The sequence below is a fragment of the Lepisosteus oculatus genome, chromosome 1 (genome assembly GCF_040954835.1).
Source record: "Lepisosteus oculatus isolate fLepOcu1 chromosome 1, fLepOcu1.hap2, whole genome shotgun sequence".
In the NCBI taxonomy this organism is placed as follows: Eukaryota; Metazoa; Chordata; class Actinopteri; order Semionotiformes; family Lepisosteidae; genus Lepisosteus; species Lepisosteus oculatus.
In genome coordinates, this window is record NC_090696.1 from 16,269,365 (window position 1) to 16,296,977 (window position 27,613).

General features: G+C 47.6%; 2 protein-coding genes across 3 annotated transcripts; one reads left to right on the forward strand and one right to left on the reverse strand.

Moving 5' to 3' along the window:
• The first annotated feature begins 396 nt into the window (after positions 1 to 396).
• On the forward strand, positions 397 to 4,342 carry spryd4 (SPRY domain containing 4). The gene is made up of 2 exons (XM_015344232.2): positions 397 to 562; positions 2,637 to 4,342. The coding sequence occupies exons 1-2, from the start codon at positions 430 to 432 to the stop codon at positions 3,188 to 3,190; spliced, it is 687 nt and encodes a 228-aa protein (XP_015199718.1). The 5' UTR covers positions 397 to 429; the 3' UTR covers positions 3,191 to 4,342.
• A 734-nt stretch (positions 4,343 to 5,076) lies between these two features.
• Positions 5,077 to 27,284, reverse strand: LOC102694598 (glutaminase kidney isoform, mitochondrial). 2 transcript variants are annotated; one of them, XM_015344230.2, is made up of 18 exons: positions 26,235 to 27,284; positions 22,222 to 22,321; positions 20,320 to 20,441; positions 18,414 to 18,543; positions 17,728 to 17,807; positions 17,172 to 17,335; positions 15,945 to 16,003; positions 12,946 to 12,978; positions 12,792 to 12,850; positions 11,872 to 11,938; positions 11,462 to 11,512; positions 10,400 to 10,576; positions 9,651 to 9,782; positions 8,726 to 8,818; positions 7,642 to 7,703; positions 7,425 to 7,546; positions 7,068 to 7,131; positions 5,077 to 6,296 (listed from the first exon to the last, which is right to left on the reverse strand). In XM_015344230.2, the coding sequence occupies exons 1-18, from the start codon at positions 26,438 to 26,440 to the stop codon at positions 6,143 to 6,145; spliced, it is 1,875 nt and encodes a 624-aa protein (XP_015199716.2). In that variant the 5' UTR covers positions 26,441 to 27,284; the 3' UTR covers positions 5,077 to 6,142. The 2 variants fall into 2 exon arrangements, with proteins under 2 accessions (XP_015199716.2, XP_015199717.2); XM_015344231.2 differs by having other exon boundaries at positions 7,425 to 7,501; positions 26,235 to 27,281.
• Positions 27,285 to 27,613: the final 329 nt, after the last annotated feature.

Consider the following 27,613-nt stretch of genomic DNA (forward strand, 5'->3'; position numbering starts at 1 on the left):
GTAAGAGAATAGATTCTGCTGTATTTAACGGTCAACCGTTTTTTAAAAAGTCACCTGTTATTATATACACAAAGTGAAATGGTCTGGAAAGAGGCCTATGTTTGAACAGTTCAAAATACATGTAAAGGCGTATTTGCAGACTATTTCGAGATGTAAAAACATGAAAGCTGTGTGGACCTTATGTTTATTTACTCTGTTTAAACATTTTCATAAAGTGTATTTGTATTGTAATATGTACCCCTGACGATGTTATGGATATGTTATATGTACTCTTGTTTGTATTGTATTTCCTTGTTGGTTGTTTAAATAAAACATTTAAAAACTCACCCATAACACGTGATAACAATTATGACGGCACTATGTGAGGCTTCGTGTCCAGGTCTGGTCAGGTGACGGAGGTATTAGCTGGCGCTGTCCCTGAAATCAAAGATGGCTGCGCCCACGAACATGCTGTACTGTGGACGTGCTGGACTCAGGGTGCTTGCCGCCGGACTGATCAGACACCCCCGGTGGCTGGGGCTATCTCCATTTCGGCCCTATGTGACAAACACTCCGAGGAACAGTAAGTATCCTGACTGTCTAAATAAAATAATTTTCTTGCACTGCGGTATGGTTGCCGCTGTAATACTGAACTGGGTCGTGGACTGGACAGGTGTGTGGTGTGCTATCTGGGCTAAAACGTTCGTAGAGGTAGAGATACAGTGAATTCTGTCATTTTATTTTGGGGCACGGTTGATAATGGCTGCAGCGTTTACTGTGGCGGAGCCAAAACCGGAAAAACACGCGGTTGTTGCTGCACAGTCCGGATTTGCACAATAAATAGGATATTAATATTAAAGGGAGAGTCGCTGTGTGTGTGTGCGCGTTGTATTGGAATGGCGTCTTTCATTCCAAACGAGCACAGAGCGCCCACACCCTCGCTCCACAGCGCTCCAGGTAAAGAGTTGAGAACTATTTTTGCTAATTAGATCGAGACTGGTGAAGATAGATAGATACTTTATTGATCCCGTGAGGGAAATTGCAGTGCAACAGCAGCTTTACACAGACAACACAGCCACAGTGTGACGAATGATACAATAATAATAATAGTACAATACATACAATACTGTAACGCAACGGGGGCTCAGGCGGGCGACCTTGCCGCATTAGGTCGGCTCCCCACAGTCGGGGACTCGAACCCGGGACTACCGCGTCACTCAGCAGGGACCCAGCTCGGTGAGCCAAAGAGAGATCTCTCCACAGCCCAGGGGCTGCTATTACTGGGAAGGGCGGTGACGTCACCTGCTCTGGTAAGCCGGCTCTTACACAGTACCTGTCGGCCATATGCGTTACAATACAATCAGTACAGTGAGGGTGCACTAAAAGAGTTACTCACAGCCCGGACACACAAAGAACAAACTAGAACAGAACAGTATGCAGAAAAATCGTATAACACATATAAATATAGATGTAAATAGATATAAATATAAATGTATTGCACGTGTCCCTGGCATATATTGCACAAAAAACGGTTGTGAATGTGAAAAGAAAGAGAGCAGATGTAGCAGTAGATGTGTTTAGTCCAGAAACAGGTCACTTGTCAATGTTGCCTCTGCCCAGACGCAAGGTGGATGTGTTGTACAGTCTTATGGCAGACGGCAAGAATGACCTCCTGTAGGGCTCCCTGTCGCACCATGGATGAATCAGTCTATTGCTGAACGTGCTCTTCATTTCTACAAGCCTGTCATAGAGGGGATGGGAGATGTTGTCCATGATGGCCTCTAGTTTGGACACCATTCTCCTCTCAGCCACTACCTCCAAGGGGTCCAGGTCAGACTCAATGACAGAGCTTGCTCTCCTGATGAGCTTGTTCAGCCTTTTTGAATCCCCTGCTCTAATCCCAGGGCCCCAGCATACCACTGCGTAGAAAAAGGCACTCGCTACCACTGACTGATCGAACATATGTAGCATCTTACTACACACATTGAAGGACCTGAGCCTCCTCAAGAAGTAAAGTCGGCTCTGACCCTTCTTGTAAATGGCATCGATGTTCTTAGACCATTCCAGTCTATCGTCGATGTGGACTCCCAGGTACTTGTACGAGTCCACCATCTCCACGCCACTCCCATGGATGTAGACAGGAGTAGGTCTGACCTTTTTCCTCCTGAAATCTACCACCAGTTCCTTTGTCTTTGTTACATTCAGTTCCAAGTGGTTCTCCCCTTCCCCTAAAGGAAGTTTTAAAAGTAGTACCATGTCATTTTGAGGGTTAGCTCTCATAACCTTGTTATGGAACAAGTAATAGGTTTATTCCATGCTGGAAAAAAAGAAGAAAGAAAACACAAAGTTTCGGCTGTGGAGCCTTCACCTGAAGAAACTTTGTGTTTTCTTTCTTCTTTTTTTCAGCATGGAATAAACCTATTACTTGTTCCTTTGCAGCTGACGCAGCTACCCACCTGAACTACTTTAACCTTGTTATGGTGATAAACACTTTAAACATCTTTAAGAAGTTAATTGATTAATTTTATTTTTACTTTAATCTTATAAGCAGTTTTATCATCTCGGACGTGCTGGTGAAATATTTATAGCCTCCATCTATAAATATTTCATCTCTGCAGCTACATTTAACAATCCCTTTATCTCCTCCTTCCCCGCAGACATCAAGTTCAAGCTGGACGAGCGGACGGCCCACAGCAGCCTGGATCTCTTCAAGAAGGACACGGGGGTGATCTACCGGGTCCTGGGCTTGGATCCCACCTTGGTGCCGGACAACCCCGAGCGTTTCCGAGAGTGGGCGGTGGTGCTGGGGGCCTGTTCTGTCACTGGGGGGCGCCATTACTGGGAGGTGACCGTCCGCAAATCCCAGGAGTTCCGGATCGGGGTGGCTGACCTGGGGATGTCCCGGGACGAGTGCATCGGCACCAACAGCAGCTCCTGGGTCTTCGGCTATGTCCAGCGGAAGTGGTACGCCATGACCACCAACGAGATGGTGCCCGTCGGCCTGGTGGGCAAGCCGGACCGGGTGGGCCTGCTTCTGGACTACGAGGGGGGCCGGCTGGAGCTGGTGGACACGGAGAAGCCCCGGATCGTGCACTCCATGAGGGCCGTATTCAAGACCCCCCTGTGCCCAGCCTTCGCCCTGTGGGACGGGGAGCTGCTGACGCACTCTGAGCTGGAGGTGCCCGGCGAGCTACCCATAGCGATGAGTTAGAGCCGGGGCCTGACACCGAGGCTGGGGGCGGCTGAGGGGGCAATTTGAATGAGAGACCGACACACGGGTCTCACTGTGACCCGCGATAACATGCAAATCATGGCGCTCTGATACTACATACAGTATTAATGTGTGGAAAGACAATTAGACTCATATTTAAAGGGCATTTAAGTGATAGTGTGAGGCCGGCCATGTTTTCCAGATCATTTCAATCATAATATGTTATGCAAGGTGATCTCTTAAATGACTGCATGGCTGTCATTCCTCTCTGCGTTAAACATGACTGCCGGGCTCCTCACTGGGCATGTCAGTGCTTGTATTTAGTGACTCCGTGTTGCCATAATGGGCTCTGACAGTTTCTGCTCATGACTGCACACACGGGGTTCAGTTTCTTCGGTTAGTGGAGGAGAAGACGCAGGCCTGCAGCTGCTGCAGCTACTTATTGCCCAGGTGCAGTCTGGCTTGCTTTTGCCCCTCTTCAAGCCTGAAATAAAAGCTGTGATCGCAGGGTGTTTTTTTTTCCCATTTTTAAAAATGCGACTTGGAATAATCTGACTTAGACTGTGTGAGAAACATCAGTGTTCTAGGGTGTGTTTGTACACTAGGGCCCTCATCAATAGTTGTGCTTTGCCCTGATTCTTATCTTTGGTAGAAATAGTTGGGCTTCTAGTTTATTGCTTTTCTCTATATTAGTGCAGTGCTAACTTCACCTGATTTGATTGCAGAAGCTGGTAGGATAGGAAAGAATTATGAAGTGCATAGAATTCATGCAAATCATGCGCATAGTTTGACAAAGCAATGGAAAAAGGCAAATGTAGAGCTCGTTATTATTTAAAGACAGCTTTCAGTGAAGGTCCAGCTTATTCAATCAGCATTATGCTAAAACCAGACAGTTCGATACATTGTGAAGTCTCTCATCAGGACTGACCATGCTAATCTGAGATCATGGCTGTGACTACCCCCACTCTCACATGGCAATAACAAACTTATGGTTTATTACACTAAATGTATATGCTTTTCAGATGAGTAAGATAAAATGGTTATCACACTACGATGAATTACAACAGAATGGCTATGTAGCTGGATGGTAATTGAGATTTTTTTGTACTCCTGTTTTGACATTGATATTAAACCCACTTTCAACTGTGTAAAGTCCTGCTTGAATACTGAATCATTCATCCTCAGTTGTCTTTTATTGTTGAGCTCTGATATGTATTGGCATTGTAGGAATAAGTTTTCACAAAAATGTAATATTACAAGCCGGAGGAGGCCATCTGGGTACTCTGCATGTTTGACGGCCTATTTATTGTTCCAAAGATCTCATCCAGATGGGTCTTGTAGTGTCCCAGTTTCAACAACTTAGATTGACATCTAGATCCAGACACCTACCACCGTTTGTGTAAAAAAATTACTTCCTCATTGAAGAAGAACACCACTTCTGAGTATTAATGAGTTTCATTAATTGCAGGATTTTGACAATTTCAGGCTTGTAGAGTGTAATTGGAAGAAAAATCATTTTAATTGTGCCATTTTTTCAATGTTTTTTCCATTTTTTAGTTTAAGTGGACACTGTGGGTTATAGTTTAACTTCACTGGATCCTCAGACCACAGAATAGTGTTTCATATCCACTGTCCAATTTCTTCATTTGCTTATTGTATGACTTAAATTCAAGACACACAGCAGTTTGTAGGACAGGGTATTACTGTCTTAAAGTAAACCTGCATCTTAAGACTAAGGGCAGTGTTCTTTTATTTAAAACTTAAATACTCTGCAAACCAGTGCAGTTATTCCAGCTCTGTAAAAGTGCAGATGCTATGCTCATTATTTAACCACTGTAAACTCCCCTTTACTAATCTGTGATGGAAGAAGAATGCATGCAAAACGCTTTCATATTGCTCATATTTATTTATATTAGAACAGTATGTACAATCACCATTAAATTTGAAATCCATAGAGAAATATTCCTATTTGTGCATGTGATGTTTAAAAACCAGTGCTGATACTGATAAAGCAGTTGGTGTGAGGTGACACAATTGATCACTATGTTGCTGTTATTTTGCATTTTCTGCAGTTTATTTGTAGCAGTATTCAGCTTCATTTTGGTGAAAATTGCACATTTTGAACATGATAGATTCCTACACCTGTGCACCCTACACCTGAACCTACACCTTGTCTTCCTATTGTCCTATTGTCTTGGGTTGAAGAGTTGTAGAAGTAAATTAGACACATCTCTGTCTGCTCTTTAGTTGAAGGAGATATTGCAGACTTCTGAGAGAAATACAGCAACAACCAGTCACACTCCTATCCCTTCTGAAAAAGGGACAGTTGGTGAAGAAAGAATCTCCTGTCTGCTAGCCTCACGGCTGCCCTGAGCTGCTTACATTTTACATGAACACTTTTCTGTGTTGCCTCAACCCTTTAGCTAGGGTATTGCGCATCTAGCCCCAATCTAAGTGCAGATCAATGGAACAGTATATTTACACTCAAACAGCTGGGTGCACTAGAATGGGCTTGTGTTAATTGGAATAGAATATTAAGCTGAATTTACAAGGCACTTTCATATCTCAACATCTTTTATATATGAATATAAATATACACGAGGAATATATCACACCTATAGTATAGCGTTCTGGTTAGAAAAATAAATAGAAAAATCAGGCTTCGTAACTGTACAAGTGTGCCAGCGGTTTATATTTTCTTAGCGATTGTAGTTCTCTATGTGCTTCCGGAAGGAGCGGGGAGGGGTTGGGTCATTCCTGGCCCGGCTGGCTCTGCCTCTCGGGTCTGGACCTGGTGCTGCCAGCATACCCCACTCCAGCTGCGGCCACCTGACTTGGGCCTGTGCGATTGGACCTGCTGTGCACGATCGGAACTGGGAGCTAGGAAAGGAAGAGAGGTTGGGGTGGGGTGGGGGGGTGGACTGGCACAGCCCTTCCCGGGCCCGGGCCCGCTCACACCATGCCCTCCAGCGTCTCCAGCTTGCCCCGGTCCTCAGCTTCGGAGTTGGGCTCTCGTGGGGAGTAGTGCTGCTGGTACTCTTTCAGGACCTTCACCACGGCCTCGTGCCCAAACTGCACTGCGTCGTCCAGCGGGATGTTGCCCCATCTGAGAAGGGGGGGTGGAGAGAGGGTCATTATTAAGCTTTTCAAAAGGAAAACGGACCTTTAAAAAGCCTTGAGCTCTGCTTTAAGTGATGTGCCAGCGGCAGTTCGCAACTGGCAGCCCACTGAAGCTCAGCAGGTGTGAGCCCGGTCAGTATCAGGATGGGAGACCTCCTGGGAAAAACTAACGTTGCTGCTGGAAGAGGTGTTCATGGGGCCAGTAGGGGGTGCTCACCCTGCGTTCTATGTGGGTCCCTAATGCCCCAGTACAGTGACAGGGACACTATAGTCTAAAAAGGTGTCATCCTTCAGATGAAATGTAAAACAGAGGTCCTGGTCATCTCTCTGTGGTCATTAAAAATCTCAGGTTGTTTCTTTAAAAGAGGTTAGTTACCCTGATGTCCTGGACAAATTTCTCTTTGATCTTTACCAATTATGGCCTCCTAGTAATCCCCATCTATGAACTGGCTTCATGTCTCTGTTCTCCTCCCCAGTGATAGCTGGTGTGTGGTAGGGGTACTGGCGCACTCTGGCTGCCTCATCCAGGTGGTGACTATATACTGGTGGTGGTGGAGGGGAGTCCGCATTAACTGTAAAGCGCTTTGAGTGGAATCTCCAGAAAAGGGTAAGGAATTATTATTCTTTCTTATTATTTTAAAGGACCTCAGACCTCAGCTCAAAGGGAGCGTGTTAACTGCAAGACTGCCTGTGACAGTCTGCGTTCCCTCGCGTCTCACAGCGGGGTGGAGGAGTCGGGGGAGGTCCTTGTGGTTACCTGTCCTTGACGAAGGGGTTGACCTTGCAGGTGTCGGTGAGGAACAGCACCACCTCCACGTGACCTGCGGAGAGAGACAGGCTGGGTAGTAACTGAGGGGGGACGCGGGACACGCCAGCTGATTGCCGTTCAGTCATGTACGAGCGAGGTTTTTAGCATGTGTTCTTGGCCTGTGTTCTTCTCTTCCTCTGCGAGGTCCTGCCCTGGCCGCGGTGGGTCGGCAACTGGCCTGCGTCTGGGTGGAGGTGGGGCAGGGAAAGAGGTTGGCCAGCCGTCCTGATCCCCCCCCCCCAGACCCCAGCCATCTGTGGGAGGGGCAGCTGGTGTAGAAGGAAATGCCTGTCCAGGTAAACTCACCCTCAGCGGCAGCCACGTGCAGGGCTGTGCGGGAGTCGTAGTCCTTCTGCTCCATGTTCGTGGCGGAGAGGGCAAACCTGCCGGGGAGAAGGGAGAGTGCTTCTCTCCAGACCTGAATCGCTCTAGTAAAATACCCAGCAGTATAAATGGGTACAAATTTAAATGTCTTTCGATAAAAGCATTGGCCAAATAAATAAAATGATTAATAATTTCCTACCTTCTTAGAGCAGAGACATCTCCACTGTAGGCAGCAAAGAGTAGGTTGACCACTGATTTGTTCTGAAGAGAAGGAGAAATAAAAACTCAGCTTGAGAGACGATTAAAATCCTAGTCCTTCTCTTGCTGGGCCGTCTGTCAGGCACTATGCCAGACCTGCCTTAATGGCTAAGTTGTGCTTGGCTGCATGGTACCAGGCCTGAAGCTGAATCTGACACTGGCCGACCACTGCCTGCGAGAGAGGGGGTACAGTCTGTAGAATTCAGCGTCTTGGATTTGGGACACTTCTGTCTTAAGATGATCTTTTTTGTTGTCTAAAGTGGGAGGTCAAATGTAAACCTAATCACTACAGGTGGGGTTAGTGACCTTTCAAGGCAGTAAAACCAGAATCCAGTAATATGCCAAAGGACAGCTGCTCATTTTCTATTGGTTAATCCTTACAAAGCTGCAACACTCTCAAGTTCACGTTATGTTTTGCACACTACTGGCTCTTGAACACAGGCCAACACCAGAGCCCTAGATCCCTCTTTCAGAATTGTGACCTTGAATGTGTACAGACGGCACGGGGAGTTAATATTAACTTCATCTCTGTCCTGCATCATGAGTTCGCCTTGCTCAACAGCCACCAGCTCACAAAGCCCGAAAAGGATCGACCTATTGTGGTGGGGGGTGGGGTGCAAGAGGTCACAGCGCAGTTCAGCGAAGGTGTGAAATGAGTTTGAATTTGTTCTAAAAAAGCCCATCTTCCGGAGTGCATCTTCCTCAATGCTCTGCCTTCAGGGTGCTTCTAGAATCTAAGTGCAGCCCTGCTCCCTCTCCTGTCTGCTATGACTATGTAGGTACTGTATGTGTATCAGATCCTCTACACGGATGTTTCCACACAGGCCAGAAGGGCTCTTTTTGCCGAGGCTGTCCCTGTCAGTCAGTTATTCCAGAGGTGTCCCACACAACAGATGTCTGTCTCTCAGTGAAGGGTAAATTTGAAATGAGCTCCAGGTTCGGTAGCCTTGTTGGGGTGCGCATGTGATCTCCCTCACCACAGCGTCTGACACCCCTTCCCCAGCCGCCCCTTCTCGCCCTCGTACCCGCACGTCTCCCGGCTCCCTCCGGGGGTCCAGCTTCTTGGCGAAGTGTCTCAGGTTGTCGTAGTTGTGGAAGTTGAATAAGGACACCAGCTCCTAAGGGAGACAGCGAATCGCAGTGACACCTGCAACGCTGTGACTGTGGAAGAGCGTCAGATGTTCTCTCACAGAACCGCGGCCGACTCCTAGCGGAACAGCTGTGCCGACACTCATTCTCCTTTTCAGAGACCTCTGGGACATGGCAGAGGTCATGTGACCTTTAGAAAGCGTCACAGCGCCCTGCAAGAGTCATGTGATCTTAAGAACAGAGCAGTGATCACATGACCCTTTACTGCAGCAACGGTCACATGACCTTTAACACGTCAGAGCAAAGATCACATGACCGCTGGCATGCAGCAGAGGTTGTCTGGTACATACTAAAGCTCGTGTGACCTTTAGTTTGCATTGCAGCAAAAGTCACACGACCTTAAGTACAGTACACGTAATATGTACTAGACAGCCTTTGGTACGTGTTGCAGCATAGGTGAGGCAACCTTTAGTATGCATTGTAGCAGAGGTCACTCAGAACTTTGACTTTTTCTAGGAGTGTTTCTGAAAGGTCCTGAGTAATGCGTGGACAGCTGTAGGGATGTGTGTAGGCTCTACAGATGTTGCCAGATGTTGCACCCATTTTATGAAGGCATCCAAAGAAATACGATCACACACCAGTTTCTGTCTTGGCAGAGGTGCAGTTCAGAAAGTCATTCTCTGGACAAGCAGGTGTGCATAATTTTAATTTGGAAAAAAAAAGACGACTGCAGAAGTCAAATAGGGAAACTAAGATGCAAAAAGAGATGGCTGGTATTTTGTTTCTAGATAAGTACCAAATCTTCCACCACAGTAGACGGGAGCGGTCAGGTGGTTGTGCTCATAGCAGGGATGTGCTTACCTGGCAGAAGTGGATTCCCCGGACACTGTTGCCCACCTTGTCCAGTGGTGGTGACCAGCACATCAGGCCCATAACGTTGGGCACCACCAGCAGAACAGCCCCGGAGACCCCCGACTTCGCAGGAAGGCCCACCTGAGAAACAACAGGACCACGTCGCTGGGTTTTTTTTTTGGTACAGGAACCACTACTATGTACCCAAAGTCAAATACAGTACATGCAAGTGTGTTGACAGTTTTGGGGATCTGATGGGGGTTAGTATCAGGGGCTTAGTGTTGGGGGTCCGATGGCTGGGCCGGATTCTGGTGTTTGTAGGCCCTAGGCACTTTCACTCTGAAATGTGCAAAAAGAGAGGTAAATGCCAATTGAATTACATCGATTGACACGATGCACCTTAAACTATTCTAATGCTAAACCACGTGATTGATCGAGTGTGTCGAGCAACCATCACTTCGATACTTCTAGTAGTAACTAGATAGATAGCGCATGTTGTTTCAGCTCGTTTTTTGTTCGGCACTAGTGTTTCCCTCCTTTGTAGGCCCTAAAACGTTCGTAGGCCCTAGACACTGTGCCTACAGTGCCTAATGGGTCAATGTCTGATGGATGTTAAGGTCAGGCGGTTAGTTTTGGGGGTCTGATGGGGGTTAGGGTCAGGGGGTTAGTTTAGGGGATATGATGAGGGCTAAGGTCAGGGCGCTGGTTATGGGGATGATGGGGGTTAAGGTCGGGGGGTAGTTATGGGGGTCACTCACGTGAAAGGCAAACTGCCCTGAGAAGTCGTACATGCCACAGGAATGCATGAGGCTCAGAGTGTTGCGCACCGCCTCTGCGCTGAGGACCCGCTCGCCTGTGATTGGACAGATGCCCCCGTTGGCCAGTGTGGCTGCCATCACGCTGCCAGACTCACACGTCACCTCGATGGAGCAGAGCTGGGGAAAGAGCAGCATGTTTCACTAGACTGCACAGTCTGGTACAGCACAGTCCAGCGCAGCACTGTACAGTCTAGTACAGCACAGTCCAGCACAGAGCTACACAGTAATGTATAGCACTGTACAGTCTAGTACAGCACAGAGCTACACAGTCCAGCCCAGCACACTACAGTCTAGTCCAGCACAGAGCTACACAGTCCAGCACAGCACTGTACAGTCTGGTACAGCACAGTCCAGCATAGCACAGTCCAATACAGTTACACATACAGTTAGCACTGCACAGTCCAGTAATGCACACTCCAGCACAACACTTCCAGCCCAAGTGCGCAGCAATTTAAAGATGAGTTAATCCCAGGGCTTCCCTATTGATGTTTGAAGTAAACAGAGATCCCCATAGAATTTAAATATTTAAATCTAGACAGAAACAGGACAAACACTCTGCGTGAGAGATCCCCGCCTCCTACAGTACAGTTGCTTTTGTCTTACTAGTTTGAGAAGTAGAAGCCTTGCAAACTGCAGGCTTGTAGGCAGGAGCCAACATGTTAGATCTTGTTATATTTCACTGCCAGGCTGGAAGGGAGACATCATGAATTAAAGACCAATCACTCAGCACAATGGCACTCGGGTGACAACTAGAGGAGTGGATTCATTCATGAGTTCTGCGTAAGGTGCGAACAGTTTAACTTGAGCAATGCAGCAGGGAAACTTGGCCTTGACTGCATGGTGGATAAAACTAATTGCAAATACAGAGACTAAGCTATCACAGAACAGGGTAAAGTTTGAAAAGAGCATGATAATTCACTGACAGCAAAGTATTTTAATCAGGGGCTATGAGCGTGGTATGTGAAGGGACAGGAGTGTAGGGACAAGGAGCAGGAAACTGACCTGGAAGTAGAAGTCCAGCGCAGCAATCATATCCACTCCACTCGGGAAGCACTACACAAAGAGTGGAGGGAGATGGGAGTTAGAGTGCGGCATAGGGAGGCTGGTGATTTTTTAGTGAAATATTTTGGACTAACATCTGTGGCAGCTTGGGTATTAATGGATGTTTGTTGGTCCGAGGGGAAATTCATCAGAAAAAATGGGATTACGTTAGCCCGAGAGCCTGGCAGCCACTGTTTCAAAATCCCATGCTAAGGCAATAAGATCGAGCCAGCGTGTGCCTGGTGTTGCTCAATAACGGTCAGAACACCCCAGAGAACACATTTTGCCTTTCTTTTCCTAGGCCCGAACAGCAGATGGCAGCAGTGAGTCAGGAAGGCTGTGAAGCCTCAGTCCTTTCCCAGAACACTTACTTTTTTTTCCTTGAGGTAATATCCTATCGCAAAATTCCTGTCGCCTGTCTCCTTTTCCGACTGGAACCTGCAAACCACATTCATTGATACTGGATTAGTTCCAGTGGAGGCCAAATGCATTGGTGGCTTTTCAGTCAATAAAATCCTTTAAATAAGACTATTCACTGTTTTATGCCGTCTGAACTTAATGCTACTTCCACGGAGGATTTAGCTTAAGAAAAACTAGAAGGTAAAGTCATCAATGAATCCTTTGCTGAGAAAACACACTGTTTAATACTAATAGTATAAAGGGGAATTTTTTGAAACTTTACCTCAGGTCTTTACTGTATCTTGTCATTCCAGATCTAAATGCAAAACTCCCTTTCAAATAGTGCGCTCTCGATCTGTATCTTGGCAGCATAGACAAAGTAGAGCTAATTAAACACCCCAACTAATTACAATGAACCATTTTAGTTCATTTATATAAGTCAGTAATCCTAGTTGTCATTGACCATCCATCCTTTTTCTGCCTGCAATACAGTGTTGCATGGGAGCTGGAGCTTGTCCCAGCAAGCACCACGTGCAAGACGGGGTACACCCTGGACGGATGCCAGTCCACGGCAAGGCAGACGCATGCACTTGTACCCAGGCCAATTTTCCCAGTAAACCTACCAGTATGTCTTTGGACTGTGGAGGGGGAAAGCAGAGCACATGGAGCAAACCCACGTGAACACAGGGAGAACACGCAAACTCCACACAGACAGCTCTCCAGGAACTGAACCCAGGGCCATACCGCTGTGCCACCCTACTATCATTGTATTCAGTTCTACTGGGACTGCGCACTGGGATTGCCATAGTGGCCTGTCTCTGGCCTCACAAGGCATTGCTGGAGGCTGCATTTTAAAGCCATTCCCCTAGACCAGCCAGGAAGTGGCACTTACGTGGCGTTGCTGAAGCCCACGAACTCTCTGCCCGCCATCTTCATGAGGAACTCCATCACCTGAGAGAGGACAACAGTCAGGCCCTCAGGCGCAAGAGCAAGCTAGCCTGAGCTGCTGCGATACTAATGCTGAAACGAGCATGGAGATTACTCACGCAGTCAAACTTCTCAGCCTTGTTCGAGCCAGGCTGCGGGGAAAAAGTAGAACAGAGACAGAATCACTCATTTGAATCTTACTCTTCACATTTATAACTATTTAAAGGGAAACCGCAATCCCAGTTTCTCAAAGCGATTATTAAATCTCGGTAACAAAATAAATTCATTGACAGTCTAGAAAAAAGTTCACAAATGTCTAATTAAGCGCAACATCGTGAACTTTGTGAAAGTACTGCGGGTCACCATGTTGTCGCATACACTTGTAGTCTCATCACGGGCAAGAGCGAGAATTCCCACCAATTGTGACGTGGCCCTTCCTGCTCGCTAATCGCTGTAATGACTAATGTCGTGATGTACGAGCGAATTAAGGACCGGTTGTGCAGCAGATATTTCACTGCAGAAAGTTTCCAATGTGATCTGCATGGAGAGTTCCATTTATCAGTAAAACCGTCTTGAAATTAAGAGCAATATTTCTATTGGATTAAAAGAGATGGATTCACTAGCCCACTTGGTTGCAATGTCATGAGGCCACAACACATCACCTAACAATGAATCACAGAATATGGCGCTGCACATACAGTACCTGGAAATGTAATTTATTTTGTGATGTAAATTGTAGATTTCACAAGCTTCTGTGAACGTTTTACTTTCACTGTGGTTTGAAATGCACTCATCAATGCTGATTCATTCTAATCCCAAAATATAGAAATAGCCTTGCAGTTCCCCTTTAATTTTCTTAATTAATCTATGAACTGGCTTCATTACTCTGCTCTGCTCCCCACTGAGAGCTGGTGTGTGGTGACCGTTCTGGCGTACTATGGCTGCTGTCGCATCATCCAGGTGGGGCTGCACACTGGTGGTGGTGGAGGGGAGTCCCCATTACCTGTAAAGCGCATTGAGTGGAGTGTCCAGAAAAGCACTATATAAGTGTAAGCAATTATTATTATTAATTATTATTATAATTGAGCTAGGGAAAGCATTTCATTTTTATACAACTGTTCAAAATAGTGCAATGTGAAGGGGGCCATAAGGGGGCATTACAGTCCCCATTACAGATTCAGCAGCAGGGTAATGGGTGAGTTAACTGCTAAAGCATTAGAACCCAGTTCTTAAATTCTGGATGGAAGCTGAAGGAGTAACCGGAATAAACTAGGGACACTGAGCTCAGTGCATGGAGATTCCATGGATAAGGTATCAGTCTTGCTTAAGTTCTCTGCCAGCTATGAAGTCTTTCTAAAGGACAAGCCCCTGCCCATGGTGTAGCTGAAGTTAGGAAATGCAAGTCAGCTTTAAACCAAAAGATTTAAGAGGGTTATTACATTTCAGATTTTAACGCTGCCGTTTTGGGGTTTTCCCTTTCTGGTGATCATGTGTAATGTCAGAAGAACACAGCAGCCACATGACTGAAGCAGGCTTTGCAGCCAGCACACTGCGATTTCGCTCTTTCAGTTCAGCGCAGAAGGAACCCTTCTGCTGTTTGCCCTCTTATCCCCTGAGCTGGTCAAGGTGCTGACTGAAACGGTGTGGAAAGATGAAGCCCACCAGCAAACAGCAAGCCTGGTCACGGACTGCCATCGTGTCAGGCACTGTCCACCAGTCCTTCCGCTCATCCAACTGGCACCATTGCCCCCCTTGGAGAGCGTGGCTGAGTGTCTCGGCAGTCTGGCTGCAGCAGCACAGGCCTGTGTCCTGGGGGTGTAGGGGTATTGATGCGATGTGACAGCCTTTCGTCATGGGTGCTTCATGCTGGGATTTCGGAGGAGGATTCGCTTTCCTGCATCTAGTGGCTCCGGACAAGCGTGGGCTTTGTAACCACTAAGACTCATGGGACAGGTCTGAGGAAAAGATGTGTGTGCCAGCTCTGTCCTCTCCACTCTCTCCCCCTCTTCCTGCCTTCTCCCTCCTCCTTTTCTGAGCTGCTTGTTCTCTCTCTCCCTGCATTTCTGCACCACTCCTGCTCTCTTTCTCTCATCCTTGTGTTTTACCCCTCCCATGCCCTCTCTCACTCTTTCTTCATCCCTGCCTCTGCCCCAATCTCCAGCCCCCCCCATACCTGCCCCTTGCTGAGGCCAAGGTCAGTGCGCAACAAATAAAAAAGTCAATGGAAAAAACAGAAAGAGGAGTGTGGCAGAGGTTACTGTAACAGAAAAACAGCTCATTGGGAGGCGCTGTCCAGGGGCTGGGCGATCAGGTCCTGATCAGCCAGTGGGACACCAGCATGTGCAGCTCCTGCCACAACACCCTCCTGCTCATGGCTGACATAGTTGTTGCAAATTGTAGACCTTTGAAGATGCAATGTGTGTCTGCACATATCAATAAACCCCTGCAGTCATTCAGAATAGAAGTCCTGCAGTGTTCTGAACACAGTACATATTCCAGCCCTACCCCTTAACCCTGTAACTAAAACCCACCAAGAAATACCTCCGGGACTGCGCCAGTGACACTTGGTGCTCACACACCAAGCAGTGCCAGTGATGGCTTACATGAAAGGGGACTGCTTTGATGCAGGATTCCCAGGTGGCACAGTCCCCAGCTGGAACCGAGGCCTATGGGCTGTAGGCCTTGCCCTCCCTCTGACACGGGGCTGAGACTCCCCAGGACCCCAGAGAGTGTCCAAGTCTCCTGCAGCAGGAGGCTGCTCTTTTGCTGCAGAGGGCTGGTGCATTGTCAGTTACATATTGACAATGGGGCTGAGTGCAGACCCCTAGCACTTTTGTGCAAAAGAGAAATATTCCTCTGTGTGCTTGCACTGGCTGATGGAAGAGCTCTTGTTGCTGATCGGAGAGGCTGAGGTGCTGAGCACTGCTGCTCTGGGCAGCGTCATGCTTGTGACGCAGCACTTATCTCCACAGGGTTGTGGACCTGGCTGGATCTGTCAGTCCCACACAGCAGTGTGGGACGGCTGTTTGCTCAGCGCCAGCTGACATGCGATGGAGGTGTCATGCGCAAGCATACAAATCTACAGTTCAAGCTGTCTCGCTCACTGGGTCATCTTTACCTTGATAAGAGAGCTGATGACAATTGCGCCTGCGTTCACCATTGGGTTGTGGGGCTTATCTGAAAGAAAAAAATGGAGAGCATGGCCAAACGACAGTTAGATACAGCTGCCTTAACACTGTGTGGAAAAGCCTGACCCTGATATATTCACTCAGTGACATTATCCCCTATGAACCTCCACAGCCTAGGTTTGTGTGTGGAGGGGATGGTGTGTGACCCATGGTTGGGAGATGCCTCTCAGACCGCAATCCCAGAAGAGGACAAGTTTTGTTCATCACAGGTTGTGAGACCTTGTCACCTTGTTGTACCAGTTCTTCTGACTTGAGTGCACCCACACATCCCAGTTACAGCACTCTGTGGGGATGTGCTGCTCGTCCATTACCTTCAGTGTGCAGATGGGCACCAGGGCTGCTGAATGCCCACACACCAAGCTGTGCCAGTGATGGGGCACAGAAGCAGTTCCTGGAATGAGGGGTGCAGGGTGCATGAGCTGGATTGTTTCATGGGTATGTGACTCTATGAAATGAATGACTGCTGTTTGATGTTTGTACTTGTTTTCAGCAATGACAGCAATGTCAGAGAAACTGGGTGGACTGTTGAAAAAATTGTGAGGAACCCTGCTCATCTGCATTGCTCATGCTGTGGATGACCACATGTCAGGCCTTATCTGCTTCAGGGTCTCGTTTCAGAAGGTCTAGGTGACCCCTCTGTGATGTTTCTAGTATCCTTTTTTTTTTGTTAATTTACTTAAATGAAGTCTCTACTTTAATGATGAAGCAAACTAGTCAGGGTATGAAGGAAATAAGGAAGTGGAAATGAATAAGCCTGTTTGACTGGGTAAGCCTTGTAAAACCATATGAGGCATAAAAAAATATTAATTTACACAATCATCATATTTGTATTATTGCAAATAGTGCTTCTGTTTCAAGAGCTCTTGAAGATGTCCTGAGGGATGGATAGAATGTCCAGGTGGTGGCCATTCACCTTTCAGTGGGAACATGTGCCCATGGATGGGCCCCATCCAGACAGACTGCGTCTGGAACAACTGGAGTGAAGTTTCTCACTCAGGGTACAACAGCAGTGTCTGCTATAAGGGCTCAAGCCCACAGCCTATCAATTATGAGTCCAGAGACTTACCCAGCATGCTACACTGTTCTGTTCCCCTGACCACCGCTCTAGGAACACAGATTTTAGAAACATCCACAGCAAAAAGGCGGAGAAGACTGACCTTCCTCATTGAGGAACAGCTTGTTGAACTTTAGCCCGCTAGGCTCCTTGCCCACGTATCTGTGCACGCGCTCCGTGCCCGCCTCGTGCAGCGCAATGGCGTACTCCAGGGGCTTCACGCAGGACTGCAGGCAGAACGGCACCTTGGTGTCGCCCACAGAGTGCCTGCGAGAGACCACAAGAGAGAGGAACACTCAGGAGGGGGAGGGAGGGGGAGATCAAGTACAGGAAGTGGCAAGAGCAGAAAACGGTACAATAAAAGGAAGATGTGTCCATCCTCCAAAGATCGTAAAGAAACAATTTCCCAATGAACAAAAGCTCAGAAGCGCAAGAAACATCCTACACTTTTGTTCTCCCATCCAGCCGTTTCTTGAGGGATTCCAGGAAGCTGGTTTCAGTGAAAGATGCAGCCCTGCAATGCAGTAAAAACGCTCTGACCTGGGCTGTGCTCTAGGGGACAGAGCAGCACGGACAGTGCACCCAGAATCAGGGCAGCGAGGGAAGAGGTGGCGCTTTGAAACCGCAGCAGGCACACGCAACACACAGCCGGTTCTCACCTCTGTCCGTCCACTGTGCACAGAGAGACCCCCCACAGGTCAGGGCTGAACTTGGCCAGCTGTGGAATGTAGTCGGCAACCTGCAGGGACAGACGCACAGGGGGCCGGAAGTGAGGCTGAGGCAGGACACAGGCCGGCAGTGCAGCTAGGGGCCGTGGGCTGGACAGCGGGCATGATGGACATTGCATGGCTGGCGTGCGTGCACGTGTGCGAGCGTGTGGCCAGTGTGTGTGTGTACACATGGGCTGGCTCGTGTGCACGTGTGCTAGTGCGACTGTTGTGTGTGCATGTGTGTGGCAGGCGTGTGAGTGCGTGTGGCTGGCATATGTGCACGTCTGCGAGTGCGACTGTTGTGTGTGCATCTGTGTGGCAGGCGTGCGAGTGTGTGTGCTGGCCTATGTGCACGTGAGTGGCAGGCGTGTGTGCGCTGGTGTGAGAGCATGTGTGTGGCAGACTTCCCCATCCGCCTGATTATGGCCAGGAGCCAGAGGTCAGAGGAAGGGACAGGGCTCTGTGTGGAGGTGTGAGAAAATGGCATGTATAAGTTGTAGATGATGATTGGCAGGTCTGGATGGACTTTGGTCCTGTGGGGGTCTGTAGGGCACAACAGTCTGTGCCTGTCTGAGGGAGTTTTGGGTTTGGCAGTCTGGGAAGCAGAGTGAGGTGGAAACGGACAGGAATCACACCTTCCCTATGGTCTGTGCCTGGGCGTTGCGGTAGAGCTGGTTGATGTGGGCGGTGAAGGATTCGAAGTCAGGAATGACAAACTTATTCCTGAAGGCCTGGGTCAGCAGAACGATGTTACTGCCCACACACCTGTAAGACAGAGCCATGATGTGTGTTGAGTTTCACTGTGGGGATGGAACTACCCGCCTAAAGTTTTAAATCTCTAAAAAACAAAATGCAACAGAATGAACAGTGACTGAAAACACTTTCTAAACTGTGCAAATGCAGTGAAAGGGATGTAGGGTGTCTTCCACAACAGCATTACTCCAATGGCTCATCTTAAGTACATTAGGACATTAGAAACGTTTGAAATGGGAGAAGGTCATTCAGTTAATCTAAGTACGTGATCCAAGGGTCTCATCCAGCCATTTCTTGAAGGAAACCAAGACGCTGGCTTCCACAACATGGCTGTGCAGCTTGTTCCACACTCCCACAACGCTTTGTGTAAAGAAGTGTTTCCTAATATTGGTATTAAATACACTTCTTCACTTCACACAAGTTTGTGCTAAACTCTTAATCTGCTAAAGTCTTGGAAAAAAGCCTTTGGGTATTTTCCACTGATACACAAGAAATCTGTTGAGACTATTTTATGATGAAGTAGTTTTTATATCATTTAAAATATATGTTGAGCTACTACTTGCGAAATCCGGTCCCTTGCGTTCAGACTAGCTTTTTGACACCAGACACACAAGCACACAGTTGTAAAATGGCATAAACAGATGTGCATGCTGGCACTCACTGGCACACACACACACTCCTGATATAGTGCTACACACGCTCAAAAACACATGGAAAATGTTCACCCAGTGAGTGCAGGAGATGTATGCTGGTATGATTAGTGGGTGGACAAGCAAGAGGAATGCACATTCTCTCACTACTGGGCAAATGTTCCAAAACAGACTCCCAGATGCCATGATAATACCCACGTGGGATAATAACTCGCACTGGTCTCCCAGAGCAGAGCTCCTTATTTAGCCTTCAGTGTGTGGGCACTGTTAAGAGCTACTGCCACGCAGATGCCCAGGATCAAGCCTGGAGAGCATGTTCCCTTCCCTTCTACTTGTGTTGTGAACAGATATGACAACAAGTCGCCCTCCTAAGATTAAGACTCACAGCAGAAGCAGGGCACCAGGACACATCTTGAAATCAAGACAAAACAGCCTCGAGTCACGAGTGGATAAACAGAAAAGAAGCCGCCTCTTTCTGGAAGCTGCAGCTGTTATCTGTCAAACTGCTCTCTCCGAAACTGTCACCCAACATGCCCTCCTCCTCCCACCGCGCGCCCCTCCCTCACTACAAGAAACTAAATATAGCTCTTCCATTGAGGAATCTCACATATCATCACTGTCTAAAGTTGCATAACCCACAACACATTTCCCCTCCTGGACGGATAGTGTCATTCCAACTCGGATTTCTGGTGTATTCCATGGACCGCAAAGCTCCGGTCCGGCACCTAAATTATAAAATGAAGCTGAATCAGAAAGACTTGCAAAGAGAGTTCTGTTTTCAGCCGTCTCAGAATGATCAGAGCCAGGGAGAAGCTATACACGTCCAGTGTTTTTGAAGTCATGCAGAGAGGAGCGGAGAACATCGCTCTCTGTGTCTTTACTGGATGGGGGCAAGCAGAGAGGAAGAGGGAGAATGAATGGTGTCGGTCAGGACTGTGAGAGAGAGGAAGAGGGAGAATGAGAAACAGAGAAGAGATGGAGAATAAGGTAAGCAGAGGAAAGTGGCCAGAGCTGGGGAGGGGGGAATGAGAGAAACACAGGAACTTGGCAAAGGTTGGAGATGGAGACAGGAGGGGATGAAAGGAAAGAGGGAGAGGGCTGGGCTGACAGACAGTGGAGGTGTGGATCCCAGACTCACTTGCGGAAGAGCTCCCTGTCCATCATGGACCCCCCCACTGTGTCCTGGACGGACTGCCGCAGGAGATCCATGCAATCCCGCAGGCGGGGGTCAGAGGTCCACAGACCCCTGCTCTTCAGCGCCTGTCCAAACATCAAACACAGCTGGAGCTCAAACTGCAAAGTGCCCAAGGTTTCATGGAATCAGAACAGGCAGACACTGGCACAGTTGCCTTGTAGCATTTCACATCGAAGTGACCTTTAGTCAGCTTTTCCATTCAGTCTGCTGTTTCAGAGCTGGCCTGCTCAGAATGTCATTCTCCACTAAGATACGTTAGCGTGATCATGAATCATTTCTAAATCTGAAATTTACAGACATGAGATATGACAAAACCCATTGCAACTAATGATATTAAAGGATTTTAATATGAGAGGGTTGTAAAACCTTGACCTGGCATTATTTAAACTAACAGGAACCGATTTGCTTGGATTCCAAAAAACTATGATGTAATCGTACATTATCCAATACTTCTAGTCCTGTGACAGTGTCAACCCAGAAGGTAGGTGACTGTAGACTGTCAGACATTAAGCATGGTCCACCTGTCCTCCTTCATGCCTGGGCACTGCCATAAGGTTGGCAGCTTGTGTCAAGGACTGCCCTGATTGCCCTGACTGCCAAACAATTCCCAGAAAACTCAGAAGTCCTTCTTTGGAATTTGTCATGAGCCTCCGTGAACTTTGTCTGCCTATAAAAACTCAATACTGCTGAGAAGGGCAAAAGCAATCTACTCGTTCTACACGGTTCTAGACACAAGTGAGACGGCTGACTGCCCAGCAAATGTCAGATCTTGCTTTTAATAGAGTGCAGGGTATGTGTGTGTGTTTTCATGTGGCTTGCTTAGTCATCGGCTCAGCCAGCCAATCAGAGAGGCTCCCTTCCCCTGACTGGCTGTGACACCCCTAGGAGGAAGTTCTTGTCTTGCTGTGGGAGGGGGGGGGGGCAGTCTGTTTGTTGTTAATGTCGTTCTTACAACATCATCATTGAAATCTGAGTGATGCAACTTGTCACACAGCCTGTGTCATGGATGAACTCCATGGATCCGCATGGATTAAACCCTTCTCTGTCCCAGAGAACGTAAGTCTAGGGCCTGGTCTGGGACACTGAGCTGTTGTATACTACCAGTATTTGTACAACCTCCTGACAGTCCAGTGATATGACCTGGGGTGTCTTTCACTCATATGACGGAGTACTGCCACTTTCAGGTACTCAGCCTACCCCGCTGCGTGGAGACCTGACTGAGATGCTGGCATGTGGTAACCACATCTCTTTTCATTTGAAAGATGGGGGACCAGTGGGGAACATCATAATGATAAGTCTGCAAGTGCGTGACAGTCTTTCTATCATGGTGGGCCTGCACCAGTGCTTCCTGCATTAGTGTGTTTGCGCACCAGTATTGGCTTGTGTACAAATGAGATGCTGGCTGGACATCTGTCCACCTACAAAGTTGCTGAGGAGACTAACGTTCACAAAATGGGCTCTCTAACCCTGGCCCAGGAGGGCTGAGATGGGGGAGGGGGCAGCCTTTACTCATTCTCATTTCCTTTTTTTCTCAGCTGCACCACTTCCTGTTGTCTTCACACGTAGTTTCACATGTAGTTAAGCAGGCAGGCATCTCAGAACAACCTGTTGATTGCTTTTTTTGTTTTCAACCCAGCACCCCTAGGGAATTAAAAAAAACAAACGTTCACGTTTACTATTTTCTGCTCTGCTGCCGCCTTGCTGATTTTATGGACGGACACCAGTTGATCAACCCCCCCCCACCCCCTGCGGAAGTGTTTTTCCAAGCCAGGACTGCTGAACCTGGGAATGTGCAAGTGCGTGCGGCGGAGATAATCAGATCTGGGCCCATGCGTGAGAACTCACGGCGATGAAGCGTGCCACGGGGATCTGCTCCTCCCCCTCCGTGATGGTGTAGAACAGCAGATCCTCCAGCCCCAGGAACTGGCCCTTCTTTGAAGCACCCCTGCAGGGCACAACAACGTGAAAAAATGAGTAACTATCTAGGAAAATCACAGGAAAAGTGAACCAGCTGGAGCTTCCCGTGACACGACTCCTGCACACCTGGCTGAGTCAGCCTCGATTTTACATACCGGCAGTTTATGATTTCTTTATTATTTTAAGCACACAGACACATTGGGAGTGAAACAAAAATGCAAACTCGTGAGTTCAAGTCATGCATCTACCATACCGAGGGATCGTAAGTGCCTTTTTTAAAGAACAGACATCTGGGATTGAACAGGCTGTGTTATTAGAAACCATAAACAATACTGACTCCTCTTTTAAAAACCAATGTCTCTTTCTGGACACGGTTTCACTGTCCTAAAAGACCCTTAGAGCCTTGCTGATGTGTCCTGCTATCGAAAAGTATTACATGTGTGTTTGCGAGTGCCATTCTTAGCATTGTCCATATATTGCACAGAATGGCTGTACTCTGTTCTGTAGAATAGAAGGATCTAATAGTGCTCACAGGTGCAGAGCATCCTGGCTCAGGTACCAGCACTGGAAGGGATGACGGACCTGGTGCCTTTTATAAGGTATCACAATTTCAGTACAGGACCTGGTAGACAAACATGAGACAGAGACAAAACTCTGGGAAAACAGCCATGAAAGGACCACTGATACAACTTCAAGAATGACTCTTTCCTTCCGATCACCTATCCGGAACAAAGAGCCGCTGTGTTCCCTGCTGATGTGGATTTGTGTAGCACTTGGTATCATATAAGCCAGGATGAATGGTTTGGGAACAGGGCTCAGAGCAGCGAGCAGGCAGAGAGTCTGCCTTTCAGCAGGGTTATAAGAAGATGAAGAATGATTATTGAAGGGGATGCCATGGTGGTGCCGTGGTTAGCACTGCTGCCTTTCAGTACTGCAGGTCTGGGTTCGGTTCCCGACCTGGGGTACTGTCTGTGTGGAGTTTGTATGCTCTCCTCATGTTTGTGTGGCTTTCCTCCTGTAGTCCAAAGACATACTGTTAGGTTAATTGGCTTCCGGGAAAACTGCCCATTGCTTGATGGGATAGGCCCCAGGATGGATTATTAATGGAAGGAGGGGGATTTGTCAGTGTAAGAGCCGATACACTAAGCCAATTTTGGATTAACCAGATAACTGGCATTCCTGGCCCCTTATCAGCATCAATGACCGCAGACAATGAGATCCTGGAATGCATTTGGTTTATATCAAAACCACCTGGCTGGTGTCTTTCCACTTCACTTGTGTATCTAACAATAGAAACCACTCCTGTGCCCCAGATATTGCATGATCTGCCTGCCCTACAGCCCAGCCAAAGCCTTCCCTTTGAGAGTTGGAGAGTTCAAACAGACACAGATCATTCTGGTTGGTGGTTGGATTTCATTTGTACAGCTCTGCAGATATCACAGAGCTGGTGCTCCTCTACGGTCTTTGTATAAACTCCCCGTGCCGCTCTGGGAATGATACTCACAGTATCATGATGTCACTTCAGCGTTCTTCCCTAGTGCTCTTGGTGTCACATGACTGTAGCTGTACAGGGCAGCAGGTGTGGAGCAGTGGTCAGGGTTCTGGGCTTGAAACTGGAAGGCTGTGAGTTCAGATCCCAAGATACTGCCAAGGCTGTACATTTGATGTGAAATGACTTCATGCCAATTGTCAAGTAAAAAATCCAGCTGTACGCAGATGGAAATCTATTTGGTTAAAGACTTCAATCATTCGTTCTCTGTGCCTTTTAGGTGGAGATATGATCTGCTGAGACCGGTATCTGTTTGCAACCTTTCTAAGGTTCTTCTGTCAGTTGAGTTACGAGAATGCTGCTTGTTTCCCTGAACAGGCAGAATCTGCTGCTCTCCTGTTTGTTCTCCAGATAAGGCAATTGTAGTCTTAGCTGCAGCCAGTTCAGCAATCCTGCAATCCTGCGTGAATCTACACGTTGAAAATTAATGCTTTGACCTGTTGCTGTCAGTATATTTGCTATTTACTGAATACATGGTATTTCTGTGATGGACTGGTGTCCTATCCAGGGTGTATCCCAATGAGCCTGTAGCTGGCTGGTTAGGCTCTGGGTCCCACCCAGCGGTTAGGAAACTAGTGGAGGTATAGTCAGTATTGCTGAAGACAGCAACAGCAAACAACCCACAGACCTACTGTGAAAAGAAACCAGGTCACTTTTTTACAGCATGAAGCAGACACATCTTAATGTTGACCCTGAACTGCTAGAATTCTTATTATTATTATATCTGTGGATGGCACTGCAGTTACAAACCCTGGGACTCGGGACCCCACACCTGCTGGTGGACATGCTGGCTGAGGTCTTTACTTAATTAAATCCATAACTTAACTAGGAGGTGAAATAACAGCCAGACTGGCTAGCCTCTGAGTGTTTTTTTTTCTCCTCGTAATTTGGAGATGTTAAGTTACTTATGTGGGCAGCCAGGTAACGCAGTGCTGCCTCGCAGCACTGGGCCCTGGGTTCATTTTCTGGGGTGCTGTCTGTGTGGAGTTTGTATGTGCTTCCAGTGTTTGGATGGGTTTCCTCAGGGTGCTCCGGCTTCCTCCTGCAGTCCAGAGTCACGCTGGTAGTTTAATTGGCTTCTGCGAAAACTGACCCTGGTGTGCGTGTGTGCGTGTCAGTGTTCCTGCCCTGTGATGGACAGGCAGACAAGGGAGACTAACTCTTTCACAGAATCAATACAATAGAAGGATAAAATAGTTATCAAAATAATGCAGACTCTGGTACAATGGTAAAGTACTAGCCTATCACCAAATAATTACACTTTTGATATGTTGGTAGGATTATATCACCAGGTACCAATGCAGGCATTTGAATACAAGTGCAAAGAAGATATAATTCGTCGTCGCAGATTCAAATTCAAAAGCTGATTCAAGACGGAGATCGTCAGTGGAGAGTTCATTGACTTTATTAACGCAGCTTATTTAGAAGGGAAGAGACAAATCTTATTAGAGAAGAGACAAACCTGGTGTTCGGTAACGAGACCTCCAGAGAGACAGGGAAACCTGCTTCATAACCTTTTAGAAATAAAATACTTTCTGAGCACCGACGAGGTCCGGAGGCCTTTGCGATATTCAAAGCTTGCATTGTGAAAATTGCGCTCATCTATCCCCGCGTTATACAGATGGGAGAAGCTGGTGTTACAGCACCCGTGCCCTGCCAGTGTCGAGTCTGATATAAACTATTCCGCTATTTCGGGATCTTCACTAACACACCCGACGTCACCTTTAATTAAATACTGAATAACTGTATATATTAGAGTTTTATATAATGTAACGTCGTGGTACAAAATAAAGAACATCGAGATCTCGGAAGTTTTATTCGGTATAATAATCAATGCACGTCATGTTCATGCTTGGTTCAGGGCAAAAATATTTTCCATCTAAGAAGTTAAACTGAAAAACTGACATATATATACATACAGTATTGGCGTTTAATATAGGTACAGGGATAGTGAACGAATCCCCTGTCCCCGCGCGCCTCCGGCTGAGCAGACAGAACTTTCTGGCACAGCCGCGCGCACACATTCTGTCTGCTGGCCCGAAGTCGAACAGGTACCGGTAACGTGGACAGATGTCTACATGTTACTATGTATCTACAGATAATACGTCACGTATTCGCCTATTTTTCGGGAATGGAAATAGAAAAAATCCCACGCGACGAGGCGCCGAACCGGTGTACAGCACACCTGCATTATTGTGAGACGTAATCATCCACATTTCCTATTGCTCAATAAGAACTGCGTCATAGAACAGTATGTGTGTACAGGATATACACGAGCGATCTGTTGTACTGAACACGAAATGTAATAAATAAAAAAATCCTAAGCATTATCGGGATAGCGCTCAGTCGCCTCTCCCCGTTGTGCTGTCCGGAGCCCCACGCCTGAACTTACCGCTGCCAGGGCGCGTGGTCCCGGTCCACAGCGTTCTGCTGCAGGTGTGACGCCGAGCCCGTGCAGAACTGCCTCCCCGGTCTTCGCCGCCGGAACGAGGAGCCGCGGCAGATCCCCGGCGCCCCGGCCCCTTTTGGAAAAACATCCCTGACCAGTACGTCCCTGACTCCGGCGTGGGTCGCCCTGAGGAGCCTGAAACAGTGCATCTCCAGACTCGCCGCTCTCACTCAGCAGAGCCCAGGGGTTACAGAAAAAAAAAAACTGCGGCGGAGCGCCCGTGTCCGAGCGCTTATCTAGCTCGGGAGAGCGCGCAGCTGCTGCGAGCGCACGACAGGTGGCTGCCCGGCGCCTCTCGAGAGCTGTCGCTCAGAAACGCCCAGCCGAGCCCAGGAGCGAGGTGGGCTAACGCAACCACTGTCCCTGAGGCACGGCCACCAACAACAGGTTAAAAACCTTAGAAGGGAGGCGGTGGCTTTATTAATTACAGGTTAGCCAATGGTCTTGTGTTTTGCACTTACTAGCGCAAATAGACCAGCGATCATTTACGATAATAATTCGTATTTTGCCTTTTTTTTACCCCACCGGAGAAGGAGTGATAGTGATCACGAGAGCGGAGCAAAGTCTCAGGCTCGCGAAAAACAGCGACTGTAGCTACGTCACTGCACAAAAAACTCTCTAAAACGGAGAGAGAAAAAAAAAGGTCCTAATACACTCTAACTCATATGTACCACCTACTCCGTCAGGTTCATCTTCCAATTCAGCGCACTGGTAATAGTTTCGGATGACGTTTTTCCGAGAGGAATGTTCTGTGAGCTTCAGCAAGAGCCCTTCCCGACGCAGAGGAAATTCGATGTGTGGTCAGCAAAAACAACGACGATCAGCAGCAATACTGTTAATTATTGTTAATTATTTTAGGGTAAGCTATAAGAAAAACATGTTATCTATCCCCAGACATAACAACACCGCGGAGGCGCAAATTGAGATCAGGAGACAAGCCTCAGATGACCTCGACCCTACTCTTCCCTGTGTAGTAATACCCTGGGTTTAAAACTAAAAACGCACATCTGATTGGCACCTGCGGCTTACGCTTGAAATAGTGCTGGAAGTTGCCACAGCACCCTCTGACTCATCCACCGAGCCAAGAGGGTTAGCAAAAAGCACGGTTTGTCCTGTTCCTTGGACCCTTGATCTAACCTGGGACCTCAGGTGATAACCAGTACCTTTTGCCCCTCGTCTAAGGGTACAACAGGGATTTCGACGCGCGACAGCATGTTTTTCAATTTTTCAACACTTAATGTCAAAGTGTTGACATTAAGTGTTGAAATGTCAACACTTTGACATTAAGTCAAAGTCTTTATAAAGTACGTAGCTGCTCGGAG

Bases quoted from the DNA above. Each gene is read 5' to 3' on its own strand.
- LOC102694598 (XM_015344230.2), bottom strand. From the start codon at position 26,440: ATGCACTGTTTCAGGCTCCTCAGGGCGACCCACGCCGGAGTCAGGGAC. The intron at 11,939-12,791 runs GTAAGTGCCACT...TGTGGTTTGCAG, and splicing joins GTGGGCTTCAGCAACGCCAC to GTTCCAGTCGGAAAAGGAGA. The intron at 9,783-10,399 runs GTGAGTGACCCC...GTTGTTTCTCAG, and splicing joins CAGGGCAGTTTGCCTTTCAC to GTGGGCCTTCCTGCGAAGTC.
- spryd4 (XM_015344232.2), top strand. From the start codon at position 430: ATGGCTGCGCCCACGAACATGCTGTACTGTGGACGTGCTGGACTCAGG. The intron at 563-2,636 runs GTAAGTATCCTG...CCTTCCCCGCAG, and splicing joins GACAAACACTCCGAGGAACA to ACATCAAGTTCAAGCTGGAC.